This window comes from Octopus bimaculoides, chromosome 10 (genome assembly GCF_046866305.1).
Source record: "Octopus bimaculoides isolate indiv1 chromosome 10, ASM4686630v1, whole genome shotgun sequence".
Classification (NCBI taxonomy): Eukaryota; Metazoa; Mollusca; class Cephalopoda; order Octopoda; family Octopodidae; genus Octopus; species Octopus bimaculoides.
In genome coordinates this window covers 93,879,381-93,906,982 of record NC_142937.1, presented here as the reverse complement: position 1 = coordinate 93,906,982, position 27,602 = coordinate 93,879,381, and the positions used below count along the sequence as shown (strand labels likewise).

The 27,602-nt window shown below is 35.8% G+C and overlaps 1 protein-coding gene across 1 annotated transcript in view; it reads right to left on the bottom strand.

The window, feature by feature from the left end:
- Positions 1-27,602, bottom strand: part of LOC106874592 (uncharacterized) — a 33,490-nt gene that overhangs the window by 1,675 nt on the left and 4,213 nt on the right. The window contains exons 3-23 of the mRNA XM_089359004.1: positions 27,022-27,170; positions 26,573-26,720; positions 25,359-25,517; positions 23,648-23,793; positions 22,638-22,779; positions 21,551-21,693; positions 20,322-20,478; positions 19,577-19,825; positions 18,986-19,171; positions 16,774-16,991; positions 15,650-15,789; positions 14,945-15,060; positions 14,589-14,624; positions 13,978-14,013; positions 12,390-12,465; positions 10,926-11,088; positions 8,924-9,065; positions 7,969-8,112; positions 6,089-6,415; positions 3,474-4,997; positions 1,928-2,095 (exon numbers count right to left, since the gene is read on the bottom strand). Of these exons, the coding sequence (XP_089215130.1) occupies positions 1,928-2,095; positions 3,474-4,997; positions 6,089-6,415; positions 7,969-8,112; positions 8,924-9,065; positions 10,926-11,088; positions 12,390-12,465; positions 13,978-14,013; positions 14,589-14,624; positions 14,945-15,060; positions 15,650-15,789; positions 16,774-16,991; positions 18,986-19,171; positions 19,577-19,825; positions 20,322-20,478; positions 21,551-21,693; positions 22,638-22,779; positions 23,648-23,793; positions 25,359-25,517; positions 26,573-26,720; positions 27,022-27,170 (4,569 nt within the window). The remainder of the gene's footprint in view (positions 1-1,927; positions 2,096-3,473; positions 4,998-6,088; positions 6,416-7,968; positions 8,113-8,923; positions 9,066-10,925; positions 11,089-12,389; positions 12,466-13,977; positions 14,014-14,588; positions 14,625-14,944; positions 15,061-15,649; positions 15,790-16,773; positions 16,992-18,985; positions 19,172-19,576; positions 19,826-20,321; positions 20,479-21,550; positions 21,694-22,637; positions 22,780-23,647; positions 23,794-25,358; positions 25,518-26,572; positions 26,721-27,021; positions 27,171-27,602) is intronic.

Genomic DNA, 27,602 nt, shown 5'->3' with positions numbered 1-27,602 from the left:
TGACCCTTTAAGGAGTATATAAGAATGGAAGAGAAGAGCAGTCACTGCTGAAGTGCCCAACTAACTGTTGTGAGTTCAAATACAGGGGTCTGCAAGCTTATGCCCTACAACTGGAGCAATGGCTAAACTGATGAGTGCTTCAAGGGTTTACAGATTGGGATCTGAAGATTCTTAAAATTAATTTTGATATTTTTATTTCTTTTGTAACTTGTACATCATCCACTCAGATGATGAGTATCAGGAATATTAACTCGTTAGCAAATTAAACATATTTTAATGGCACCAAAGGCAGTTTTTTTCACAACTGGATTTACTATGCAGGTTCACTAATTGTGTTTTGATTAAATTTTTAAACGAAGAAATTGGTCAATTTTAATGTCATGTCTAACCTGAAGTAACAAATAAGTTCCTGAAATTTTTTTCATTAAATTTCTTTAAATTAACTAAATGAAGTAGTGGTAGTGGGGTGGGTGGGTGATATTTAAAATATATAAATATATTGCTTACTAAATCATCATCATCATCATCATCATCGTTTAACGTCCGCTTTCCATGCTGGCATGGGTTGGACGATTCGACTGAGGACTGGCGAACCAGATGGCTGCACCAGGCTCCAATCTGATCTGGCAGAGTTTCTACAGCTGGATGCCCTTCCTAATGCCAACCACTCCGAGAGTGTCGTGGGTGCTTTTACGTGCCACTGGCACTAGGGCCAGTCAGATGGTACTGGCAACAGCCATGCTCAAATGGTGTTTTTTACGTGCCACCTGCACAGGAGTCAGTCCAGTGGCACTGGCAACGACCTCGCTTGAATGTTTTGTTCACGTGCCACCGGTACAAGTGCCAGTAAGGCGATGCTGGTAACATGGTAAATGGTGGTGAAATCTAATTGACTAAAATGTGCTATAAGTTAACTTTGGCCTCTCCATTAAATCATGTTAAAAATCCCAACTGAACATGATTTAGTCTTGGTCAGTTGTTGACCCATTACAAAGCTTACTGAAAATTGGCAATCACACACATATGGTCATGGGTTGCTATTTCTACATATATCGTTGCCATCATCATCATCACTATCATTAACAACACTGAGGTAGTCATTTGCACTAATCAATGTAAGAATTAAATTTCCCCTTAATAAGCTATTAGCTAAGGGTTTTAACTAATCGTTAGTCATTTTCATCATCATTTAACATCCAATGTCCATGTTTGCATGGGTTGGATGGTTTGACCAAGGCTGGTAAACTGAGGGGCTGCACCAGACTCCAGTCTGATTTGGCATGGTCTCTACAGCTGGATGCCCTTCCTAACACCATCATTTTTCCATTATAAAGGCAAAACACAAAATTGAATCAAATCAATCTTTCTACAGCCACCTTTGTTTTGGGTTAGCTTAGCCAGAACTAATCAGAGCTACATAGCAACAGCAACAATAAATTTTATCACGATGGAATCTTACCAAATTGCGAAATGCTAACATAAATTTCATATCTTGTGGTCCCTGGTCAGTGCTCCCATCTCTTCACCCCATTTGCTTTTAACTAATGTAAGTGACGGCACTGGCTTAGTGGTTAGGGCTTTTGGCTCATGATTGTAAGGTTGTGAGTTTGATTCCTTGAGCAAGGCACTTTATTTCCCATTGCTTCATTTGGCTGGCAAAAATGGGTTGTACCTGTATTTCAAAGGGCCAACCTTGTCACATTCTGTGTCATGTTGAATCTCCCTCAAAACTAGATTAAGGATCTGCATGTGTGTGGAGTACTTAGCCACTTACATATTAATTTCACCGCCAGGCTGTTCTGTTAACAGGATTAACTGGAATTCTTATTGCCATAACTGATGGAATACCAATTAACTAACGTGAACAACTAATTTAGCAGGATGATTAAAATTAGTTCTGTTTTGAAAATTTTTAATTTATAATTACATTTTGCCAGTCAACGATGACCTGAACAGATTTGTAACTGTTAAGGCTTCGGATTAGATCTTTGGTTATATTAGGATAAGGACGACTTAATCTTTCTTCATGTATGAAGTAGAATAATCCAATATCGGCTTCTTTCTTCAGTTGTTCTGGTGTTTTCTGGAAGTTTGCCTGTAAAATAAATATGAACTCAATGGTCGTATTTTTATTCAGTTGTAGATGAAATACTGTTTTGAAGATATTTCCACCCAGGCAGTACATCTGTCATTATTCATGCAAACTTCTGCATCTACATATTGCTGAGATGATTATTATTATTATTATCATTATTATTATTATTATTATTATTATTATTATTATTATTATCATTATCATTATTATTATTATTATTATTATTATTATTATTATTATCATTAATGGCAGTGAGCTGGCTGAATCGTTAGCACACCGGGCGAAATGCTTAGCAGTATTTCATGTCTTTACGTTCTGAGCTCAAATTGCCAAGGTTGACTTTGCCTTTCATCCTTTTGGGGTTGATTAAATAAGTACCAGTTGCATACTGGAGTCAATCTAATTGACTGCCCCCCCCCCTCAACACCCTCACCCCCAAAATTTCAGGCCTTTTGCCTATAGTAGAAAGGATTGTTGTTGTTGTTGTTGTTATTATTATTATTATTATTATTATTATTATCTACAGATACCCTCATGTATACACCTTCCCTCATGTATACACCCGCTCTCATGTAAACACATCCCCTCATACATACTCACTTACACATCGTCATTGTCATCATTTAATTATCCACTTTTTTCATTTTTGCATCAGTCAGACAAAATTTGCGGAGACAGACTTTTTCTGCAGCTGGGATGCTCTCCCCCTCACCGTCCCTCACTTGTTTCCAGGTAAAGTTAATGTTTTCCATGGCCAGACACGCTTTCATGGAAGATTGGAAACGAACAACACACTTTTTTACAACCATCACGTGATGTCAAGACATGGGTATGCATAAACACGTACACACACACACACACACACACACACACACACACACACACACACACATTTATATACATTTTTAAAAGAGCTTTTTTCAGTTTCCATCAATCAAATCTTCCTACAAGACTTTGGTTGACCTGGGGCTATAGTAGAAGACATTTGCCAAGCAGTAGGACTGAACTCAAGACCACATGGTTGGAAAGCAAACTTCTTAACCACATAGCTGTGCCTGCAGCTATTGCACATACATGCATGCTCTTACCCATACATACACACATGCATGCACACACATGCATGCACACACATGCATGCACACACATGCATGCACATATGTACATATGCACATTCATACATGCTCTCTCACACATACAGACACATCACCATACATATACATGCTCACACACACCTGATGCACACATGCAAATATGTGCATACTCCCTTACAAACGTACATTCACTTCCAGTAGCATGGCACATACCGAAGTAGATATGAGTTAATCTAAGAATCCTGTAAATATGAAGAACATGTTCTTCAAAGAAGCAATCTACTTACCTTCACAGTTACCAATGGTTTTTCATTAAGTTCAAATACAATTTCAACTTCAATACTCTTTGGAATGTCACATGCTTTTGACTTGGAATGTAAACGGGGTTTGAGAATTTTGCTAGATTCGACTCTGGAAATTCTTTGAACTCTTTCAAACAATTCAACAATAGATTTCTTCAGCTGTTTCTTTTTTATGTCAGTATTCTGAGAGACAATTGCATGCCAGTCACTTGAAGGTTCATTCAAAAGATAAAGGGAAATCTGTTGAAGTTTCACCAAAAATTCGTTCAATTCAATGTACAGTGGGAGTCCTCCATCTTCAGATAAACTCTGAAGGTTTGGTTCTTTCATTTCAACTAATTTAACACCAATGTCCAAAGTTTGATAGAGTTGTTGGAAAGCAGAAAGTATTCTTTCTGGTTTTTCTTCAATTATGTTTTCCCAACTGGCTCTCTTGTATTCCATGAAATCATGCAGAAGACGGAGTACCATATACTTGAGATTAAGTGAGAAACAGCTTGCACTCAACTTACCACATGTCATGTTGTAGTATCTTATTTCAGACAATAGTTTTTCATAGACAACAACATCTTGTTGGAGATGCCAAGATTTCAACAGTATCTTCTGGAACTTGCAACCAACTGAGCGCTGAGTTTCATTTAGAATTATGGTTGGATAAAATCTGAGGCGATAAATTTCAAGAAGTAAGAGTTCTGTTTCTTCTGTGTCAAAGTCAAAGAGTTTTGGCAATTCCTTCAGGAGCAGATCTAATCTTAGAGAGATATTCCTACTAGTTTCATTGATGTTAGATGGAGTCATTTCCAGATACAATTTTTCAATAAGCAATGCATTTCTATAGAGTACTTGGCGTTCAACAGGAAGTTTTTTCAGAATAACTGGACTAACTGTTTGTATGTGTTGCTTAACTTTCTCGACAAAGATGCGTTGCAGAATTACCAGTTGTTTCTTGAGAACTTGCCTTTGTGAAGATTCTGAGGTATTTATGGTTACTGAAATAACCTTGAACATTTCTTCAACATGTTTTGATATTCTTGTCTGACAGGCAATTATTACATTGCGTTGATGGAAATATTTCACTGTCTGCAAGACATCCTGGGAAGTCAGTTTTAGAGATTCATTAATGTATTTGATCACTTTTACATTCAACTCTAAGACCTCAGTGACAAGTTTGGTGAAATTTTTCCTTACATTCAAAGATGAAATTGATAGTCTCTGGTCTTCAACTTTTTCAAGAACTTCCAATTGCCATAACTCTAATTGTGTGTCTGTAACTGGATCAAGCAAAGTAACTTTGGGATCTTGTTTTGAAGCGCTATATTGAGTAAAGACATTCAATTCATCAGCCATCCTTGCCTGCCAATGTGGCACCAGATAAGGAAGCATTTTTATGTTCTGTCTTGAAACATTTGCTAATTGTTCTTTAACTTGTTCCTGGTATTCTCTATCCCAAAGACATTTTACTGGAGAAGGATCCCTCAATGGCACTTTTACGACAGCTTTCACTTGTTTCTGAAAAAAATAAATACATTCATGGAGGGATAATCAATCATTTCTCATCATTACTTTCCAGCCCCCCACTATTTCTCTTATAAGAGAAGTCATGTCCCTACTTTACTGCAAAAAACCCATTCTGCTCTGGCTTTTTCTCTCATATTGTGCCCCTTTCTACCCCTAATTTTCCTAGCATAAAATTTCCCATCCCACTTGGGATTTGTAGTCTTGCAAACTGCATGGCATCCTTACTAGAGGCAGTGGTATGAAAAACAACACTCAATACACACTAGAAAATGGTTGGCATTAGGAAAGGCATCCATCCAGAAAAATCATGTTAGGCACTGGAGCACAATGCAGTCCTGGGTCTATTAGATCCTGTCAACCCATCAAACCCATGCCAACATGGAATATAGACATCAAATGATGGCGTGGGATTATCTATCATTTACAACAGGTTTTTTCAGAATGAGCAACATCACTGCTTGGAAATGGTGAGAGTACATTTCAAGTGGAAAACACTGAGGAAAGCTCCACATTATGTTAAATAGCTTTTATTGCCATACCTAACAATATCATAAGAGTCCAATCTGTTATTGTGAATAAAAGTTGTTACTGGTGTAGAGTGGCATTTAGATTAAATTTAGAGGAATTTTAGATTAAAAATGGTGTTAATCTGGGGAAAAATGACTGAGAATCATTTATCTAAAATCTTTCAATGTTGAGGTTACAGTTTTTAAAAACTTTTTATCTTATTTATTTAGTTTTCGGATATTTTCAGGCATTTTATTGTCTTACATCCATTTTCCTCTGTTAGAACTTTTGTATTAGCAATTTCTGCTGATGGATTCACTTCCTGTCATTAAACATTCAACAGTGAAGTTAGGAGTGAAACCTGCAGTCAGCCAGGTAGACTGTGGAATGCAGAGTTAAATCTTTGCCATATACAGAAGCACAACATTTTGACTCTAGTAGTAGTGGCAGGTTTAACCTATTGACAATGTGACCAGTAGATCAATATTTTTTATCTCAATGCCATTGAATCACTGTTGGATTCCACTAAACAATTTAACTCATCAAATGTTAATAAAAAGAGTAAAAAAGAATACCTTTTCAGAATCTTTTGGGACTAATTCTGCAAGTAATTCAGCCTTCAATTGAGTTTTCTCAACCAAATAACAAACTCCTCCCCTTACATCAACATATTTTGTTCCATCTTCAGCCAAAAGAACCAAGGATACAATTCTTCCAGTCATCGGACTTGTACAAGGTTTCATACTGACAGCAGCTTTGACGAGTTTCTTAACATCTGAAGACTCAGCAAACACTCGCTGATGATGGACACCATAGATCAAAGAAATGATTGCACTGAGGGGTTGTTTCCAGGATTCTGGGATGAGTCCACCAATGTTTACTGGACCAAGGGCCAGGGCATACTGAAACGATTGGAAAAGTAAATAAAAAAAACATAGTGTAGGTGCAGCATAGCTGTGTGGTAATTTGGTTGCTTCCCAACCACGTGGTTCAGGGTTCAGTCCCACTACATGGCACCTTGGGCAAGTGTCTTCTACTATAGCCTCGGGCCGACCAAAGCCTTGTGAGTGGATTTGGTAGTCAAAAACTGAAGGAAGCCTATCATATATATATATATATATATATATATATATATATGTATATGTATATGTATATATTTATGTGTGTGTCTCTGCTTGTCCCCACCACCACCATCACTTGTCAACCGATGTTGGTGTGTTTATGTCCCCATAACTTAGCGTTTCGGCAAAAGAGACTTACAAAGAATGTCCTGGGGTTGATTTGTTTGACTAAAGATGGTGCACCAGCATGGCCACAGTCAGATGACTGAAACAAGTAAATGACTGGATGACTGGATAACGAAAATGTATAATTTGCTATATTAGGCATCAATTATGTAAGAGTAGTTACAGGACGATTAACCCCCTAGGTTAATTACCCCCTCTCCAATGTATTAAGAAGTTTTAAATCATCCTCTGTTGTCCTTGGGGCTTATTGTGCATGGAAGGGTTAATGTCCTAGACTTGTTGTTATTGATTGTGTAAGTTATATGTTCAATAGGTAGAGTGTGGCATTATTGAGTATGATTCTGACAAGAGTTCTTCAAAATTTTCTAACCATTGCTCCTCTTTTTCCCTTTATGGCACTTTTCCTATGCCTCCTTGCTAAAATTCAACAAAATCAAATACACCATAAAAATTGCTACAAGAATGGCTAATCACTATTAAAGGACAACTTGGAATGTCAAAATAATATTTCAGCTATTGACATAACCAGACAATCTGACGGAATCATTAATATACCTGTCAAAATGCTTGGTGGCATTTCATCCGTCTTTATGTTCTGAGTTCAAATGCCATCAAGATTGACTTTGCCTTTCATCCTTTTGGGATTGATAAAATAAGTACCAGTTAAACACTGGGGTTAATATAACCAACTTACCCACCTCTACTGAAATTGCTGGCCTTGTGCCAAAGTTTGAAGCTGGCAATAACAGATGATTTACTTACAGGATAAAATTTGAAGCTATTTTTGAAATTTCAAAGCCATACCAGTCATTCCTACTGCTACCCATTTCATCCTCGGTACCCATCAACATTTTTCCACTGCCACCCCACCCCCACCTCAAGCCATTCTTCTTGAGAGGCAATGCTGTAGAATATGTGTTTTATAGATTGTCTCATAGTTTTTGGTGGTGATTCTGTAGAGTATAAGATGTACTATGTTATTGGGTGATGATCATTGCCTGTATTGAGTACATCGTTCAAAGAGTGCATTGTTCAAAGTTGTGCCATTGAAATTTTGTATAGGTCCTCAGGCAAATCAGTGCACTAGGCCCCATTTTATTTATTGGCAGCAAGTTACAACATTCATAGATCAGAATTCCTCATTTCAAATGAGTTATTTGGGGGATGTAAATATGAAAATGGTATGAAGATTGTTCTCCTGTACTCACTGCAAGGATTCTTGAGTCTGGTTGTACAAAGTCATCCTCAATCAGTCTTGGAATAAAACCTTCCACCAACTTCTGCATGGGTTCAAATTCAACAAAGTTGTAGAAACTCTTGTAGACATCCAAGGTTGGTGTTTTGCCCTTCTCCTGCAATAATAACATTAAGATAATAATAATGATGATGATGATAACAATAATTCATAAAAAGAATTCTAAGAATGTATGTCTTAAAATATATTTAAAATATATATAATTACATTTATGAGAGATGTATAAATATAATAGAAATATTAATATTTCTAAGTCTCTCTAAAGGAGACTACGGCAGCGGTACTGGATATTAATAGTTATCAACAAGCTAACATGGCAGTCCAGGAAAATAGGACGAAGGCTGCCGTTGATTAGCTCCAAGAGGCCATCACCTCTAGCTAGCCATGTAACACACAAACCCTTGTTATAATGGACACTAAATTATGCTTTTCTCTCATTTTAATTATATAGTAATTTTAATATGTGTGTGTGTGTGTGTGTGTGTGTGTGTGTGTGTGTGTGTGTGTGTGTGTGTGTGTACTGGAGAAGGCTGTAAGCCTCATGTTCATTGCTCTAACAAATACTTAGGTAGGATATAATGTAGTTTTCTGTCTGGAAGATACAACAACACACCAACGTGAGGTATGACCTAATGAAGGAAACCTAGGACTTAGATCTGTCTTGGTCCATGGGAGTCTTGAAGTATGAGGTTCCCTGATGTACACGTGACAGAGTACAACACTGCCAGTCAATGGAACACTGACCCATTGCAGATTTAACTATTCACAGCTGAGTAGAGAAGAACTATGTGAAAAGAAGTGCTTTGCTCAGAGGCAGAATCAAAACCACAATCTTACAGTTATGAGTACAACACCTGAACCATTTTGCATGAAGGAAAAGGGAGCATAAAAGACGCAGAGATAATTACCAGAATTAAAGCAACAGATTTGTCTTCCTTGTTGATCTTCAAGGTTCCTGGTAAAGATAATATAGTTTCTTCATAAAGTCCAACTCCTGGTTTCATGTATTCACCATCCAGGTAAGCTCTGGATTCCCAGTAAGAGAACCACCTTGAAATAGAGAAAAGTAAGTAGAAGATTAATTGCAAAGGAGAGATGGGTAGTTTTCCTCTGTCTGGTGTCTGAGGTGAAAGAGGTTATTTGGCAAACACATATGGACTTACCTGGTGCCAAAATTTCAAAGAATTGTTATTATTATTAAGGTGGCAATTTGGCAGAATAGTTAGGGCGCTGGACGAAATGCTTAGAAGAATTTTGCCCATCGCTAAGTTCTGAGTTCAAATTCCCCCAAGGTCATCTTTGCCTTTCATCCTTTCAGGGTTGATAAAATAAGTACCAATTGAATACTGGGGTCAATGTAATCATCTTACTCCATTCCCCTAAAATGGCTGCTCTTGTAGCAAAATCTGAAACCATTATTATTATTATGAAAGTGGTAAAGCGGCTGAGTTGTTAGCGCTGGACAAAATGCTTAGTGATGTTTTGTCCATCTTTACATTCTGAGTTTAAACTCAGCTGAGGTTGAGTGTGCTTTTCACCCTTTCAGGACCAATGAAATGGGGTCAATGTAATCAATTATCATCCTCCCACAAAATATTTTTGATGATGCTTTCGGGTTTGTGGTCATACCAATTTTCATTCTGTCAAGTCCATACTTATTGCAAAGTTATTATTATTATTATTATTATTTTATGTTTGACTTTTGCTTTGTATTTGTACAAGTTGGCGCCAACTCTCACCCAGAGACCTCAAGAGACAACAAGTTAGAAGTTCATGTTGGTTTTATGCCTAGGGTGCCATATATTTGGTTTTCTACATAATATTGTTCTAGAGAATGTTTAAGAAACCATAAGAAAATTATGAGTTTGTTTTCAAATTTGAGATTACACAGAAAGTATTTTGCTTATATTATTACTATTATTATTATTATTATTATTATTATTATTATTATTATTATTATTATTATTATTACTATTATTATTATTGTTCAGTAGTTTATTTTTATAACGTGCTTTCACTTCACTACCAAGCGCAGCTCTGTGTGCCTTGGGTATGTGCTGTGGATTGCTGTGGTGCTCTTATGTTTACTGTATTGAAAGTGTTTTGCGTAGAATGTGTGCAGTACCCAGTAGTGCAATTTTCTGTATGTTATATATATTTGTAAGTCCTGGTGTTTTTGTTATGTATTTGTCTGAATTATTATTATTATTATTATTATTATTATTATTATTATTATTATTATTATTATTATTATTATTATTATTATTATTATTATTATTATTATTATTATTATTATTATTATTATTATTATTATTATTATTATTATTATTATTATTATTATTATTATTATTATTATTATTATTATTATTATTATTATTATTATTATTATTGATGTGGCAAGCAGGCAGAATTGTTTGCTTGTTGGACAATAATGCTTAGTGAGATATCTTCCAATTTTCCAAATTCTGAGCTCAAATTCTTCTAAGATCAGCTTTGCCTTTCCTTTTGGAGTCTATGAAATAAATAATACCTGTTGAGTCCTGGGGGCGATGGGGGCCGATGTAATTGACTTTAAGCCCACCAAAAGTTGCCGGCCTTGCACCAAAGTCCGAAACCATTATCAATCGACAAGTTGGCAGAATTGTAAACTCGGACAAATTGCTCTTGAGGTATTTTGTTTGTCTTTACGTTCTGAGTTCAGATTCTGCTAAGGTTGACTTTGCCTTTCATCTTTTCAGGAGTTGATAATATAAGTAATATAAGCAGATGAACAGTGGGGTATATTGATGTAATTGACAAACTTCCACCCCTGAAATTGCTGGCCTTGTGCCAACATTTGAAATCATCATCATCATCATCATCATTATTAATTTCATTTCAATGAACAGTTTAAAACGTTGATGCCCTCACCTTGGGTTCATCAACACTAAGTTATTTCCTTCGACAATGTGCTGCAGTTTAGGGATGTAGACCTGAGATTGTTCTGCATGTAAAAGAGCACCAACGAAGGTGGGAACCTTTTCTTCTGCAGATGAAACAATAACTTCAACCAAGTCCTGTAACTTTCTCCAGCCTGCAAGAGAGAAAAAATGCTAATATTTAAGGAACAAATGGAAAAGGGAACACAAATTCAAAGAGTTTGGTCAATCAAATTGTCTCCAGTGTTTAAAAGCTTGGCAGTTATTCAGTTGGTCTCTTAGGTCAAACTAGTCGTCAGGCTGTGGGAGACAAACAAACTAACACACACACAAACACACACACACACACACACACACACACACACACACGACGACCACGACCACGACCACCACCACCATCATCATCATCATCATCATCATCATCAATATCAACAACATTGTTTTAATGTTCACTTTTCCATATTTCCATGGATCAAACAGAGTATTTGTTGAGGCAGATTTTCCACAGTTGGATGCTCTTCCAGTCACCAACCCTCACTTGTCTCTAAGCAAGCTATTTCCACATTTCAGACATGTTTTCAGGGATGGCTGGATATGAAGAACACCACTTATATGATAGTGATCCTTGTTTTACGTCTACTGTGTGATCCCATGACAAGGAGACCGCCCCCCCCCCCGACACACACACATTCATATTTAATGAGTTTCTTTCAGTTTCTATCCCCCAAATTCATTCACAAGGCTACAGTAGAGGACACTTGCTGAAGGTGCCATGCAATGAGACTGAACCAGCATCCACATGGTTAGGGGACAAATTTACTAACCACACAGGCATACCACATCCCACAAATATAGGAAGAATACTATTGTTAATTAACATGTCCCTCACAACTTAACCCTTTTGTTACCATATTTCTGTTGAGATGCTTTGTGTTTCTTTCAACTAATTTTGAAGATAACAAAGAATTTAGTAAAATAACTTAGTTATCATTCAGCTAGTGTTAGGAACTAATTCAAAACTTTTGAAAACAAGACATTTGTAATACAGAGCCAGAACTGGTTTCAGTCGGGTTGGTATCAAAACGGTTAAGCCTTTTACTGCAGAACTCAGACATATCAGTTCAAAATTTCATCACCTTTAACTTCAGAAAGCAGTTTTGTATACCAATCTACCTTTTGTTGGGGAATGTCATGTTTGAAACTATTTTTTGTTAAGATATATTAAGTTTGCTGAGAAAATACCAATTCTATTTTTTCTTAGATATTTAACATCATTACTAGAATAACCATGAAATTTAATTTCCCAGAGAGTTAATTGATATTTTATTTAATCAGTCTCGAAACAAATTCGAACATGGGATATAAAGGGAAGTAATTCTATATCACAAGACACCCCTGCTATCATCAACCTCATCAGTAAAACCTTGTGTTTACAAGAAATGTATTCATTACTCACTTTGTACAGACTCTTTGTCCAAGGAGAAGACAATTCCAACATCCTTCAACAGCAACAATGTTGTTTGTTTCAAAGCCTGAAAAAAATGAAAGAAAACATGAATTCATTAGAATATTTAAATAAATAGAAACTACTTTCTAATTACAATTAATTTCTTCTAATGACTACAACCGTGTGGCCTAAAAAAAGCCTCTAAATGATCATGAGCTAGTAAAGGAGCTGTTGAAAGGGTGATTAATCTGCTAGACATAACAGCCAAATTTTCCTCAAATAACATTGTACACCTAAAAAAAAAAACACATCAGATAGTGTAATACCAGATGCACAGAAAGGCATGATGGTCACTAAGGCACATTTAATCAAAGGTCCAATCAACCAATGGACGAACGACAGCAACAGCAACAACAAGAGCTACTTCAGGGGGAGATAGATAATGGTTTCTGATTTCAGCACAAAGCCAGCAATTCTAAGGGGAGGAACTTAGTTTGGATCAGAGGGTCTTTAATACATTGGAAGCAGATGAAGCATCCTTTATTCAACAAAATGTCTTCCCCCCACCCACCTTACTGCGTACATCAGTTCACTTTGGGGTTTGCTAGATCTATGGCAGATGTCAAGAAACTTGTAATTTGTTTGAAGAACTATTGTCTTAGAGGTTATCAATATTTTAGAGATTTGAAAGTTGCAAGACAATATCACTAGCGCTGGTACCATGGAGAAAGGCACCCAGGGTACTCTGTAAAGTAGTGGACACTAGGAAAGGCATCAAGCTGCAGAAGCCATTGAAGATATTGAAGTAAGGCACAGTTCTTCAACTAGTGAGATCCTTATACAATTCTATATTTAAGAGATGAGGAATTATGCACATTATTTACAAGCCCATGGGCATATGGCATAGTGGTTAAGAGCGTGGGCTGCTAACCCCAAGATTCCAAGTTCGATTCCAGGCTGTGACCTAATTAATAATAATAATAATAATAATTATAATTACATCGAAAAATACCTTAGGAATGAGAACCCAGGTTCGAAATTTCCCCAAGACACCTGATAAAGGCTGGAGGGTATATCAGCCGAAATGTTGTGTTAAGAACAAACAAGATGAGGACAAATATCCATCAAATGTAAATAATGTAGTCAGATCCTATCAAACAGTTCAGCCCATGTCAGTATGGATGAGAGATGTTAAATAATCCTTTCTACTCTAGGCACAAGGCCTGAAATTTGGTGGGAATGGCGGGGTGCAGTCGATTAGATCAACCCCAGTATGCAACTGGTATTTGATTTATCGACCCTGAAAGGATGAAAGGGCAAAGTCGGTAGAATTTGAACTCAGAACGTGAGAGACAGATGAAACACAGCGAACGACTCTGCCTGTTTGTCACCTTGAGAGATATTAAATAATGATGATGAAGAGGACAATGATGATGATGATAATGATGATGACGATGATGACGACTATGATGATGACATAATAGAAGAAAGACTTTAGCTTTGAACTGGTTTTAGCCAGTGTGTGTGTGGTCATGCTGGAGCTGTGTAGTTCAAGAAATGAAACAAAAGAGAAAAAAATAATTTAAGAATAACTTACTTGTTTAAGAGATTCAGTGGAGAGTTCAAGTTGAATCTAACGAAGAAAGATTGGAATAATTAGTTTGTTAATTACAATGAAAGGAGTGGAATATATTGTAAATACAATATATACACATATATATTTATATGTTTATATGTCTATATTCAAACACACATATACGCACACACATGCACACACATACACACTCATACACACACACAAGTCCAGCAAGTACATATTGTATCTGTCAAATTTGGTGGGAGTTGGGGGAGGGCAGTCAATTAGATCGACCTCAGTATGCAACTGGTATTTGATTTATCAACCTTGAAAGGATAAAAGGGCAAAGTCGGTGGAATTTGAACTCAGAACGTTAGAGACAGATGAAACACCGCTAACGACTCTGCCTGTTCGTCACCTTGAGAGATATTAAATAATGATGATGATGATGATGATGATGACATAATTTTGGTGTGAAATGGATCCAGAGAGACTTAAGATTCAATTTAAAAGAAGAAAGACTGTAGCTTTGAACTGGTTTCGGCTAGTGTGTGTGTGTGGTCATGCTGGAGCTGTGCAGTTCAAGGAAAGAAACAAAACAGAAAAAAAAAAAAGATTTAAAAACAACTTACTTGTTTAAGAGCTTCAGTGGAGAGTTCAAGTTGAATCTAACGAAGAAGGATTGAAATAATTAGTTTGTTAATTACAACGAAAGAAGTGGAATATATTGTAAATACAATATATACACATATATATTTATATGTTCATATGTTTATATTCAAACACACACACACACACACACACACACACACACACATGCACACACATACACATTCACACACACACATGCTTATACAAATGTACACTCATACATATACTTATGTACAACACACACATAAGTACAAATATTTATTCTTTTATTTGTTTCAGCTTTTGACTGCAGCCATGCAAAAAAAACATTCAAAAACGGATACCAAAAAATTCTTACTTCATAATCATGGTAGGTCAATTTTGAAGCGATTCTACCTCTCAAGATGAGGCTGTATATGGAATGGTCTACTGGAAGGAGTTGGATATCAACAGCTATGCTTTCCTGGATAGATTCTGAAGCCAAAATATAGAGAAGGATTTGATTAGAGAAGAAAGAGGGAGAGAGGGGGAGGGAGAGAGAGAGACAGACAGAGAGACAGAGTCCGAGAGAATGAGTATAAGTGGGAACTCAGCAAGAGAGACTGAGTGTATTATGAGGTGAGGGGCTGGGAAAATCTACTAAACAAAACAGCCTCAAAACTGATTAAAAACCACTTATATATGACTCTGCCATGATATTATGTAGAGTGATACGTACGGAAACATGCAGTGGTAATTACCATAAAATAACAACCCCTTGAAAAGGGCTGCGTTACCTTCTGCATTGTGTTAGGATTATTGAAGAAGGATTGTGCATTTGGATATGTTTAGATTTTGTGGAACTGGGAGTGGATCCAAGAAATATATTCAGAATTACAATCAGAAGTATGATGGAGTTGTACTCGGAGTTGATATTCAGTAATTGTAGTAGAAGCTGGATGGAGTATGAGTGGTAAAGAGTAAATCGTATTCAGAATCAATGATGAAGAGGGTGTGAAAGATAAAAAAAAGGAGGTGTGGTGAGAGATGAAATGTGGGTTGTGGTGGGAGAAATAGAACTTACCCAAGTATTTGGAGATATGGATGGGATACAGTACTCGTTCTTTTACCAGTTCATAGATATCCATCACACCTTTCTGGCTCTCAAAGCATGGAGAAGACCAAACTGGCCAAACAGCCATAGCTTTGCGTGCCTTCAGAGTCCTTTAAAAAAAAAAACAGGAGTACTTAGTTTCAGCATAAGACAGAAGGAATAATTATGTTTGTTCCACTGTTAAAAAGAATTTACTTCATATCTCTTGAAGTTTCTAGATTGTTATAATGTAAACATCTAAGAATTCTCTCTGTTAAGAACAAAGCTTCTAACATGGATGGAGAAAATTCAAAGTGTTGCTTTGGTAAAATGGTTAAAATGTCTGTCATGTTTATAGAAGATGAGGGTTTGAGCCTATCCAAAGGGCTTTTTAACCCATTAAGCTACACTCTATTATATATATATATATATATATATATATATATATATATATATGGGGAAAGTAAGAAGAAAAAAGTGAAAATGCACATTGGATATCGAAAAAATAAAGTCTTTTTTATGAAAAGTAACAAAAAATATATATAATTAGATGACCTGAGTTAGAATTAAGAGGAATTTTTATTCCTCTTAAATTTCATTAAGAGGCATTATTTTGAATTGTTAAAGAGATTCAAAGTCATACCGGTATCGTCAAACATTGTTCACTATAATTTTTTTAGAAAAGCATAAATCCAGAAAAGAAGCACACACTAAGAAGCAGAGCAGTCTATATTAATGACTGGTGAAGGCTGGTTTATAGGGGTACCCTGGGTTTCTCACCATAAAGGGTACCTTTATGGCATATCTTCAGACCCTAAGACCTGTTGGCTTATGGCCTCTTTGAAATATTTAGGGGAATAAACAATACAGATATAAACAATGGAGATTATCCCCTTTGGTGTAGTGAATGGGGAAAGCTTGGTTTGTAATGTTTGCAGTTGTGTCTGTTTGTCACGAGCAGGGCTCATTAGCCCCCAACGGGGCTGCAAATGCAAAATATAGGTTAGTCCTAGAGCACACAATGTTCCTGAAGGTCAGCAATGGTCTTCCTCAGTCACGAGTGGATGGTCATCATGTATGTATGTTTATGTGTATGAATAAATTCAAATACTTACCACAATTTGATGGGTTTGTATTCAGATTCAGCCAGTTGTCTGATGTAATTATGAGCCCATTTAGCAACATAGCAGTTTGGTTCATAACGGATTGAAGAAACTAATAATTGCCAGATATCGTCATTCAAAGAGTTTGCAATCAAAGCTTTTAACAATCTTACACGGAGAAGTTCAGGGGTTTGGACACTCATGTACAAACGAATCAATTCAGAGTTTTTCTGTCCGAGGAGAAAGAAAATTAAAATAATGACAATAATAATAATAATAATGATAATAATGGAAAAACTTTCAAAATACAAAGACCTGGAAATAGAGATAACTCGAATGTGGAATCTAAAAACAGAAACAATTCCTATCATCATAGTAGGTGCCTTAGGTATAATAAAAAAATATTCAGACAAATACATAACAAAAACACCAGGACTTACAAATATATATAACATACAGAAAATTGCACTACTGGGTACTGCACACATTCTACGCAAAACACTTTCAATACAGTAAACATAAGAGCACCACAGCAAACCACAGCACATACCCAAGGCGCACAGAGCTGCGCTCGGTAGTGAAGTGAAAGCACGTTATAAAAATAAAACTACTGAATAATAATAATAATAATAATAATAATAATAATAATAACAATAATAATAATAACAATAATAATAATAACAACAACAACAACAACAATAATGATAAATGCCCTGACACAGTACCAGGCAGTGGTTCTCATGGCTTCTGATTTCAATTGAATGGAAGTGTTATCATGTATATGTTCTCTCTTGGAGTAAAAGATGGGCCATAGCAAATATTCTGCCCAATACCACAGATTTGCTTGTCAGTTGCTTGACCCTAACGTTATTGGCTGATGGTATGTGCATCTCTGACCACGAGCAGAAGTAGTGGGGGAGCATCATAGCCATGTGCTGAGAGGAATTCTTTGGGGTTTGAATAATTCACCTTTGAAAAAATGGGTGTTTTGCTCAACATCCTTAAACAAACCTTATTCAGGGACTTTTTGAGCTGGATGGGCTACTCGACCTGAAGAAAATTCTAACTGGGCTCCACCTGCGAGGTCATACGCTGTTAATTTTGATATGAGATCACCATGTCGCGTACATATGGTTGTGACGCATGTGCCTGGTGTACCCTTATCAGATGGGTAGTCATAACGGGGATACTAGTCTTTATACATTTGTACCCTGTGTCACTTTGATGGCATATTCTGCTGTCTCACTTAACAACAACAACAACAACAACAATCTTTCTAATTTTAGCATAAGGCCACCAGTTTTGAGGGGAGGAGCAAGTTGATTATATCAACCCCAGTACCTGACTGGCACCTCACCATTCAGAATTCAGAATGTTAAAAGCTGGAGCATTTTTAAGCATTTTGTCCAACACACTAATGACTCTGGTCCTTAATAATAATAATGATAATAATAATAATAATAATAATAATAATAATAATAATAATAATAATAATAATAATAATAATAATAATAATAATAATTGAAGTTCAAAAGATAGTGCTCATGGGAACTGCCCATATCCTACGTAAAATACTGTCTATGTGATCTCAAATTTTAAAGCAAACACATAATTTTCTTATGGTTTCTTAAACATTCACTTGAACAAAACTGTACAAATCCAAATATATGGTACCCTAGGCATAACACCTACATGAACTTCTAACTTGTTGTCTCTTGAGGTCTCTGGGTGAGACTTGGATCCAACTTGTACAAATGCAAAACAAAAGTCAAACATAAAATAATAATAATAATAATAATAATAATAATAATAATAATACTTTGGCATGTTTTCTACTGCTGGATTCCCTTCCCAATGCTGGTCACTTTACAGTGTGTACTGGGTATTTTTCATGGCACCAGAGCAAGTGAGCTAGCCATACAGCTTGCAACTCTACAAACTCCAAAAGAGACGGCTTTATGCTAGGAGATGCAAGATTAAAGTATGAGAAGACAAGCCATTGCAGAACCAGTTTCTTGTAGTAGAGGAGATATATGGCTCCTCAGATTTTAGAAAAGACGGCAGTGAAGGAATCGGTATTGAGCAGGGAAGAGGTAAAATAGTGGTGATGAGGTGTTTGTGTGGACCCTGGAGTTACAAGTTAAAGGAAGTGAATACAAATGTGTCATATACATATGAAACAGTTGGTTGTTTGGTGATGAAAGCAGAAAATAAGGAATCTTACATCTTGAACCAAGGTATCCAAAGGCATTCTTAACAGAACATCAACAGCCAAGCTACGGAGCATCATAGGTTTTTCACTTTTGATGATATCAATAAGTATTGGTAAGCTTTCTGGATCTCCAAAGTTTCTCAAAAGTTTCAAAGGAAGTACTTTGTCTTGAGAAGTTTCCAGCAAGCCTAAGAAATACTGGAAAAAGAAGGTGAAAACATTACAGGTGATAAACAGTAATTAATAATTTTTATTTTTTTCTACTCTAGGCACAAAGCCCAAAATTTTAGGGGGGGAGGGCAGTCGATTAGATTGACCCCAGTATGCAACTGGTACTTCATTTATTGACCCCTGAAAGGATGAAAGGCAAAGTTGACCTTGGTGGAATTTGAACTCAGAATGTAAAGACAGACGAAATACTGCTAAGCATTTCGCCAGGCATGCTAACGTTTCTGCCAGCTCACCACCTTACAGTAATTAATAATAAAATTAATAATAAAACAGAGAGAGAGAGAGAGAGAGAGAGAGAGAGAGAGAGAGAGAGAGAGAGAGAGAGAGAGAAAGGGAGTAATGATAAAACAAATGTGAAAGATGGTTACTCACAGACAGCATTTCTTTCCTAGTTTCATTGTGTTGTCTGATTTCCTCTTTGATTTGCTTCAGAAGTATTTCAACTCCATGTGGTACATGTGGGAACTCAGCAACAGTAGAATTCAATAAGCCACTCTCATGTTTGTATTTCAGCCTCAGCTTTTTACATATCTTAATACATTTATGAGCATAGCTACTGAGGGCCAGATAGGCAGAGGTTTTCAGAGTTTTTTTCTCAGCAGGAATCTCGGTTGCCAGTTGCTACAATGATAAATTTTATGAAGAGAACCAGTCAGAAAAATTTCTCTAGAAAAAAAATAACTCAATTTTTTTTTTTATGATTGATTTTGGAATACATTTTTACATTGAAACAAACTGATGTCTGAACATCAGAGAGAATGGGAGTTATTCTATGTCCTTTCTTATTTGAAAAACCATATTATCCTCATTATTGTCAACATCATTTAATATCCATCTTTTGCATGGTTCAACAAAAGCAACAAAGTCAAAAGACTACATCAAGCTACATCAGCATCCCCAGTTTTAGAAGGGTTTACTCCCCACAACAAAATTAGTGAGGGTACAACATGAACATTTATCTAAATCAATATAGTTGGTAGCTATCTTATATGCGAATGTGTAAAAGTAAAACATCAGGGAATTTACTACAAGGTTGATTCTATGTTTGCGATTATACTGAAGAAATATTTTAGAAGGATTAGAAAGAGCTACTCAACCATAGTATAGTTATACATACCTTCATAATGTTGAATGTTTCTTTATCGAAAGTTTGATGTTCAGCATACCAGGTTAGAAGTAAAGGTTTCTGTTCAAGTACATCAACATTAACTATCTTCAAGACTTTTCTGATAACTTCACTGTCAACAGCTGGGATGATGTCCCACAATAGCAGCCTGAAAGAAATAAAATTACATCAGATAAACAGAACAATATTTAATATCCATCACCCGTCTTGTTGGATAACCAGAAGAAATATTGAACACGATATTTAATTAAAAATGTTAAATGAAAACAAGTGTAAAATTTTATCAACATCTTTGGTCAGTATGTGATTGCATTTGGCACTATTAAAATCACAACACTACATGCTATCAGGTTGAGTAAGTAATGTTTTGAACCATGAAGAATTTGTACTGGATTTTTGCAGTTTTGAATTTTTTTAAACATTTTTTTTTTTTTTTTGCAATTGTCTGATAACACAGACATAGACTTACCCAAATGCATCAATAAATTAACATTGATATTTTTTTCACCATTGTTACAATCATTACTGCAGAAACATATTGCCATTTAATTGCCAAAATGAACAAAAAACTGCTATTCCTCCATTCCAGACTGGTCAACAGAAGCGGGGCCAATCATTTTTCATGACAATGTTTGACTACATGTTTCACTAATGATGTTCCAGAAGTTGAGGAAACTTGGCTGCAAAGTTCTTCCCCACCCAGCTTATTCCCCAGACTTTTCTCCTACCAACTACCACTTTTTCCAGCACCTTGATCGTTTCCTGCAAGAGAGGATTTAAAAAGTCAAACCGATGCTGAAAGTGCATTCAAAGAGTTCATCAGCTCCAGAACACCAGATTTTTATGTTACCAAAATAAATAAACTTGTAACTCGTTAGCAAAAATGTGTTGATTGTAATGGTACTTACTTTAATGAATAAAATTTCTGCATTGTTGAAATATATTGTGAGGAATTTCATGTTTCAAAACGTTGGTTACTTTTTACTCAGCCTGATTTTATAGCTACCAATTCTAACTATTATAACCATTAACTGTCTCTTGCAAGAGATTCCAGTTTGTATGAATCTACAATCTAGAAGAATCACACCCCAACTATCTTTGAATGTTCCCTTGTTGATGTCTGATGGCTTTAAAGAATATAGGGTTTGATGCTGACATCACCTGACTTCACCAAAATGAACAGAAGGAAAAAAACTGAATAAAAAGGAATAAAATCTTACAAGTTCTGACGATCATTTGCATATTTTTTTATCAATTCATCCAATTTCTCCTGATCAGCACATTTCAGAAGGTTCTTGATTTCATAAATGATGTAAGCAAGACTTGAATTGCTTTCCCTGTAGGCTCTAATCAGATCATCAACCTACAAAACAGATAAATCAACATCAGAAAACAATCTTGTGTTGTTAAATGATCATTACTGTTAGCATTCCTCTTTATTACACTATGGCCTCAATTTAAGTTTTCATCTGGATTTTGTGTGTGTGTGTGTGTGTGTGTGTGTATAGCAGTGCGTGTGTACCAAACTCTCTCACAAGGCACTTAGGTTAGTCGACCTGAAGCTATAGTAAAGGCACTTCTTCCAGATGCTATGCAGAGGGGGTTGACACCATGGTTGTCAAGCAAACATTTTAATATATATATCATCATCATCATCATTATCATTTAACATCCGTTGTCCACGCTGGCATGGGTTGGACAGTTTGAGTGGGGCTGGTAAGCTGGAAGGCTGCACCAGACTCCAGTCTGATTTGGCATGGTTTTCTATGGTCGGATGCCCTTCCTAACATGCCAACCACTCCGAGAGTGCAATGGGTGCTTTTACATGCTACTGGCATGGGTGCCATCTGCATGACGCACAGACGTGTTTATTTCAAAAGATTGGAAATGAATGTCCTCACATGTACAAAACTGACATTCTTTTTAAAACCACCATTTGGTGTCAAGACAAGGAGATACATATCCACTCGCACATATAATTATTTAAGGTTGAATCTTATGGCTGGATGGCCTTCCTGTTGCCAACCTTTGCCTGTTTTTCAAATAAAGGAAATTTTTATTGCATAGGTTTTTGTAAGTAGAGGCAACTGTTTGTAATGCTAACCAGGAATGTAAACATAATATCATCATTCACTAAGATGGTGACAAAGTCATGGAATCACAACGCCCACGTACACATCCACACACATACTCTTTCTTTCTCTCTCTCTCTCTCTCTCTCACACACACAGAGCCAATTACATGCAACAACAGAACTACGTCAACCAATCAGATCACTGAATGAAATCGAGGCTGAAGTGTTCTTACATGTTTAACATATTGAGCTGTTGGGAGCATGTTTTCACATCTTAATGGTACTTCAGCAATCAACTCAACTCCTGTCGATGCTGTTAGGTTATTAGGTGCTGGTCTGCTAGAAATCTCAGAGGAACGACGAAGTAAGGATTGGCTGCAAAAGAAAGAATAGAAAAAAAAAATGACAAAATATATAAGAAATGTCTAAATATTGAAAACCTTTATCAGATATAAATTTTGGTCACAAGTATGGAGAAGATATGAGCAGAACTGTGGGCTCTGAATGGTGGAGGACCACAGTTCTTGAGTTCAGTCAGTTTCGTCTACCCTGGTATACTAAACGTCAACCATACCACCTTCTATAATCAGTTAAACTACCAAGGTATACTGAATATAAAAATCGTGTCCTTCTGTACTCAGTTAGATCAACCCAGGTACATAGTTTATATAACATTGTTTTCAAGGCACAGAATGTCATCTAGAAAAATTAGATGGTTAGCAAGAGATGCACCAGAAAGTGGAACAACCACAGCCTCAAGAAAACAGTGAAAAATGAATGGATTTAAAAATGTGAGAGAAATCCATAAAAGAATGAATCATGGTCCAGTTTGTAATTACAGCTTCAAGACCCAGGGGACAACGGCTGATTACACAGCACCAAACTACTTGTCAAGTGGTTTGCTTGGAATGTCTAGTGGTGATCCACAGTGTTGATTTCTGATGAGAGCAGATTTTGGTTTGGGTTTCGTCATGTGCCTGTGTTGAACAAACATGTTTTCTCTGGGTCTAAGTCAACACAGTGGTCTACCAAAACAGTCTTGGAGAACTGCATGATTCCATCAGCAAACAGACTGCATTTGGTAATGGAGAATTTTATTTTTATTCCAGTAGAATTCAGCACCTGCACACAGTGCTGAAACAGTCACTGCTTGGTTTGTGTGTCCTTGTCCATTCCTAGAGAAACAAACCAACATACAAACATTTACACACACACACTTACAAATGTACTGTTGACTACTTACATAAACTGGACACTGATTTGGCCATCACGTTTCATTGTTGGGGTATCATAGAGAATACTGTAAACAGAGGCACGTTCAATGATTGTTTCATTTTGCTTCTTATAAGTCATATACTTCACTGTAACCACATCATTCTTGGTGTCATTCTGTAACAAAGGTTTTCACACAAAACAAATAAATATCAGAAAACTAATCAAACAAACTGGAGGGAACTCAATGAAATAGAAATTTTAAAAGGTAACTAATTAAATATGTTATAATTGGAGTCGTTTTGGTTAACAATCTTTTAGAAATTTTCACAGAAGTATGACATTATTATTTGCTGTTCATCTTTTCAGAGTTGATAAAATGGGTACCAGCTGAGAACTGGGGTTGATGTAGTCAACTGACCCCCTCCTCTAACATTTCAAGCCTTGTGCTTTTAATAGAAAGGATTATCATTATTATTATTATTTATTGTCTTTGCACAGCTTCTAACGCTGAAGATGTACTGTGATGTCAGCTCTTCACTACCATTGAACTAAGGTAACACCCCTTATTTTTCGAGCACCATCTGGAGTATCCAAGTGGTTCCAAGCAGTGCTGCTTTCTGCAAGTGCTCCACCCTTATTGCAGCCCTTGTTTGTTCCATGTACTTCTCAAGATTTTTATTCATTGTTCCAGGGCTCCGACAATTATTGCTACTACTACTACCTTTTTCAGCGATCACAACTGCTTAACCTCCCTTATTATTATTATTATTATTATTATTATTATTATTATTCAGTAGTTTTATTTTTATAACGTGCTTTCACTTCACTACCGAGCGCAGCTCTGTGCGCCTTGGGTATGTGCTGTGGTTTGCTGTGGTGCTCTTACGTTTACTGTATTGAAAGTGTTTTGCGTAGAATGTGTGCAGTACCCAGTAGTGCAATTTTCTGTATGTTATATATATTTGTAAGTCCTGCTATTTTTGTTATGTATTTGTCTGAATTATTATTATTATTATTATTATTATTATTATTATTATTATTATTATTATTACTATTATTATTATTATTATTATTACTATTATTAGAGCTGTGGGCTGGCAGAGTCATTCAAGTATTGGACAAAATGCCATGCAGTATCTTTTCTGACTCTTTACATTCTGCTTTCAAATCCTGATGAAGTAGTCTTGGTTTTCATCCTTTAGGAATTGGTAAAATAAAATATCAATCTGCAGCGACAATGTATATATTGTCAAACAATTTGATATCAACAATATATATATATATATGACTTAATAGATTTGTCGCTGTTTAGTTATGTATTTAGGAGTTGGTTGTAATTTACTTATTGAATTTATTTACCGATACGGTTGTACATTGGGTAAATTTGTTTGAAAGTTGTGGTTTCTTTGTTCCCAAACAACACTTATTTTAGTGCTGTTGACACCGCCGGATTGAATGGTACTGTCCAAGTGTCGAAACCATAAGGATATCCGTGGGGCAGCTGATGATGGATGTATGTTGGATTGTTGGTATGGCTGTGGAATAGTATTATAACACATCCTTTTGATATATATATAAAGAGGAGTAGACAGGTAATCAATATAGAACTAGGGCTGGTCTCAGAGAACACCTCCATATTCTGTCATCAAATTCAACACAGGCTTTCATTTCTTCTCATTGAAATAAAAGGTGAACCAACAAAATAATATACAGAACACAAGAAAGGATAAGGGACCTACCCTGATTTTCTCAAGAAGTGGTTTCAATTCAGTGTTTTTCTTCAGTGGAGTACCAATACATTTCTTCAAGTTGATCCTCTTAACGACTTCTTGACATAGTGTAGAAGTATTGCAGGGTGAATAGATGTAAGTTGTCTCACAGAAACCCAACACACTGGCCTGAAGAGCAGAGGACATTTATAGAATTTACTGGATTTTATTAAAACACTAGCTGGCCCCATGCCGTCAAAAATGATGGCTAATTGTAGTATTTTATATATAAATAAGGGACAAAATAAGGTAGATAATAGTCACAGATACACACATTCACATACTTCCCTTGTATTCTGTATGTCTTAACACTTGTGAACATTCTTACAGAATCAAAAGACAAGACAGCACTCATGACTTTCAAAAACATCTTTTCCATGCTCAGAATTGCTGAAACATGGAATAAACTACCTGCATCAGTTGTTAGCTATCAAAACACCACATCCTTCAAAATACCAATGCTTCCTGAAATTCACCTGATGCTTTCCAACCCCATTTTATTATTTTTTTAAAGACTTAGTCACTGTTTATTTCCTGTGCATATTCTACATACTGTTCATACAGTTTTGGTTATCATTTCTGAAGAATCGCAATTCACCTCAGCACTGGAAACAATAAGTTCATTATTTACATTATTTACATTATTTACATTTGACGAATATTTGTTCTCATCTTGTTTGTTAACACGTTTCGGCTGATATACCCTCCAAGCCTTCGTCAGGTGTCTTGGGGAAATTTCGAAGCTGGGTTCTCATTCCTAAGGTATTATTCCGATGTTGTTATTATTGTTATTATAATTATTATTATTATTATTACTATTATTATTATTATTATTATTATTATTATTATTATTATTATTATTATTATTATTACTATTATTATTATTATTCAGGTCACTGCTTGGAATCGAACTCGGAATATGGTGTAGTGGCTACTAACCCTAAGATTCTAAGTTCAATTCCAGGCAGTGACCTGAATGATAATAATAATAATAATAATAATAATAACATCGGAAAAATACCTTACATCAAATGTAAATAATGTAAATAATGTACATAATACCTCATCTCTTAAATATAGAACTGTAAGTTCGTTATCGTTATACTAAATCTGCTTCATTATTCATTATAATTTATGATGGAAGAGAAAGATAATACAATTTATCCAAAAGAAAGTGTACAAACCTCATAGCGTGTTTCAGTTTGGCCTGCAGTGAAGATGGTGTGAATGGTTTCAGGGACTTGCAACACTTGAATCAAACCTCTCTTCATATTTTTGGCGATAAAATGTTCTCCAGCAAAGGTGATGTTTTCATTATGGCCAGCATTCAATCTGAAATAAATAAAAAAAAAAAGGTGTGAGTTATATTGTATTATACATCTATGTACCTCTGTGTGTGTGTGTGTGTGTTCATATGAACGTGTGTGTGTGTGTTTATATGAATGTGTGTGTGTGTGTGCATGCCTACATATATATTCATGTATACATGTATGTGTGTGTATGTGTGTGTGTGTGTGTGTGTGTGTACATATATACATATATACATATGTCTATGTATTCACATTATTGCATCTATATTTGTATGTGTATGTGGGAGATGTTATAACACAATCACATTTAACCAGTAACTCACTTGAATGATGTTGGCCTCTGCATCTCCTCCCGGATCACATCAATAAGTTTACCGCTCAAAGGATAATACAACATAGGCATGATAGGCTCATCCCTGCTTCGTTGTGAGAGGATTCTGTCATGGAACATGTTGATATGTAAGTCTTTTACCTGTACAAAACAAAGAAGACAATTCCTGTATATATACATATATATATATATATATACAAACATACATACATACACACACACATATATACAACTGTCATTTTCATAGCATTTTTCGATTGCCTTGATAACTGACAAGATGCTGGAGCAGTTTTCCGTCCCGACATCTGTCTATTATTCTGTGTACTTATACCTGTACTTTCGGCTTTCTTTGCTGTATTTCTTTATTTAACTTGCAGCATTATTTTCTGTCCCTACTTCTAACCCTTCTCAATGATAGGAGAGTATTGTAGTTCGCTTGAAGCATTGTGTATTGTTTGTAAAATATAATGTGTCATGAATAGCAGTGACTCAATCAATTCCTAGGGATATCTAAAGAAGAAATTTTTATTCCGAAATATTATATCAGACTATGGATGATTTAATTATAACAGT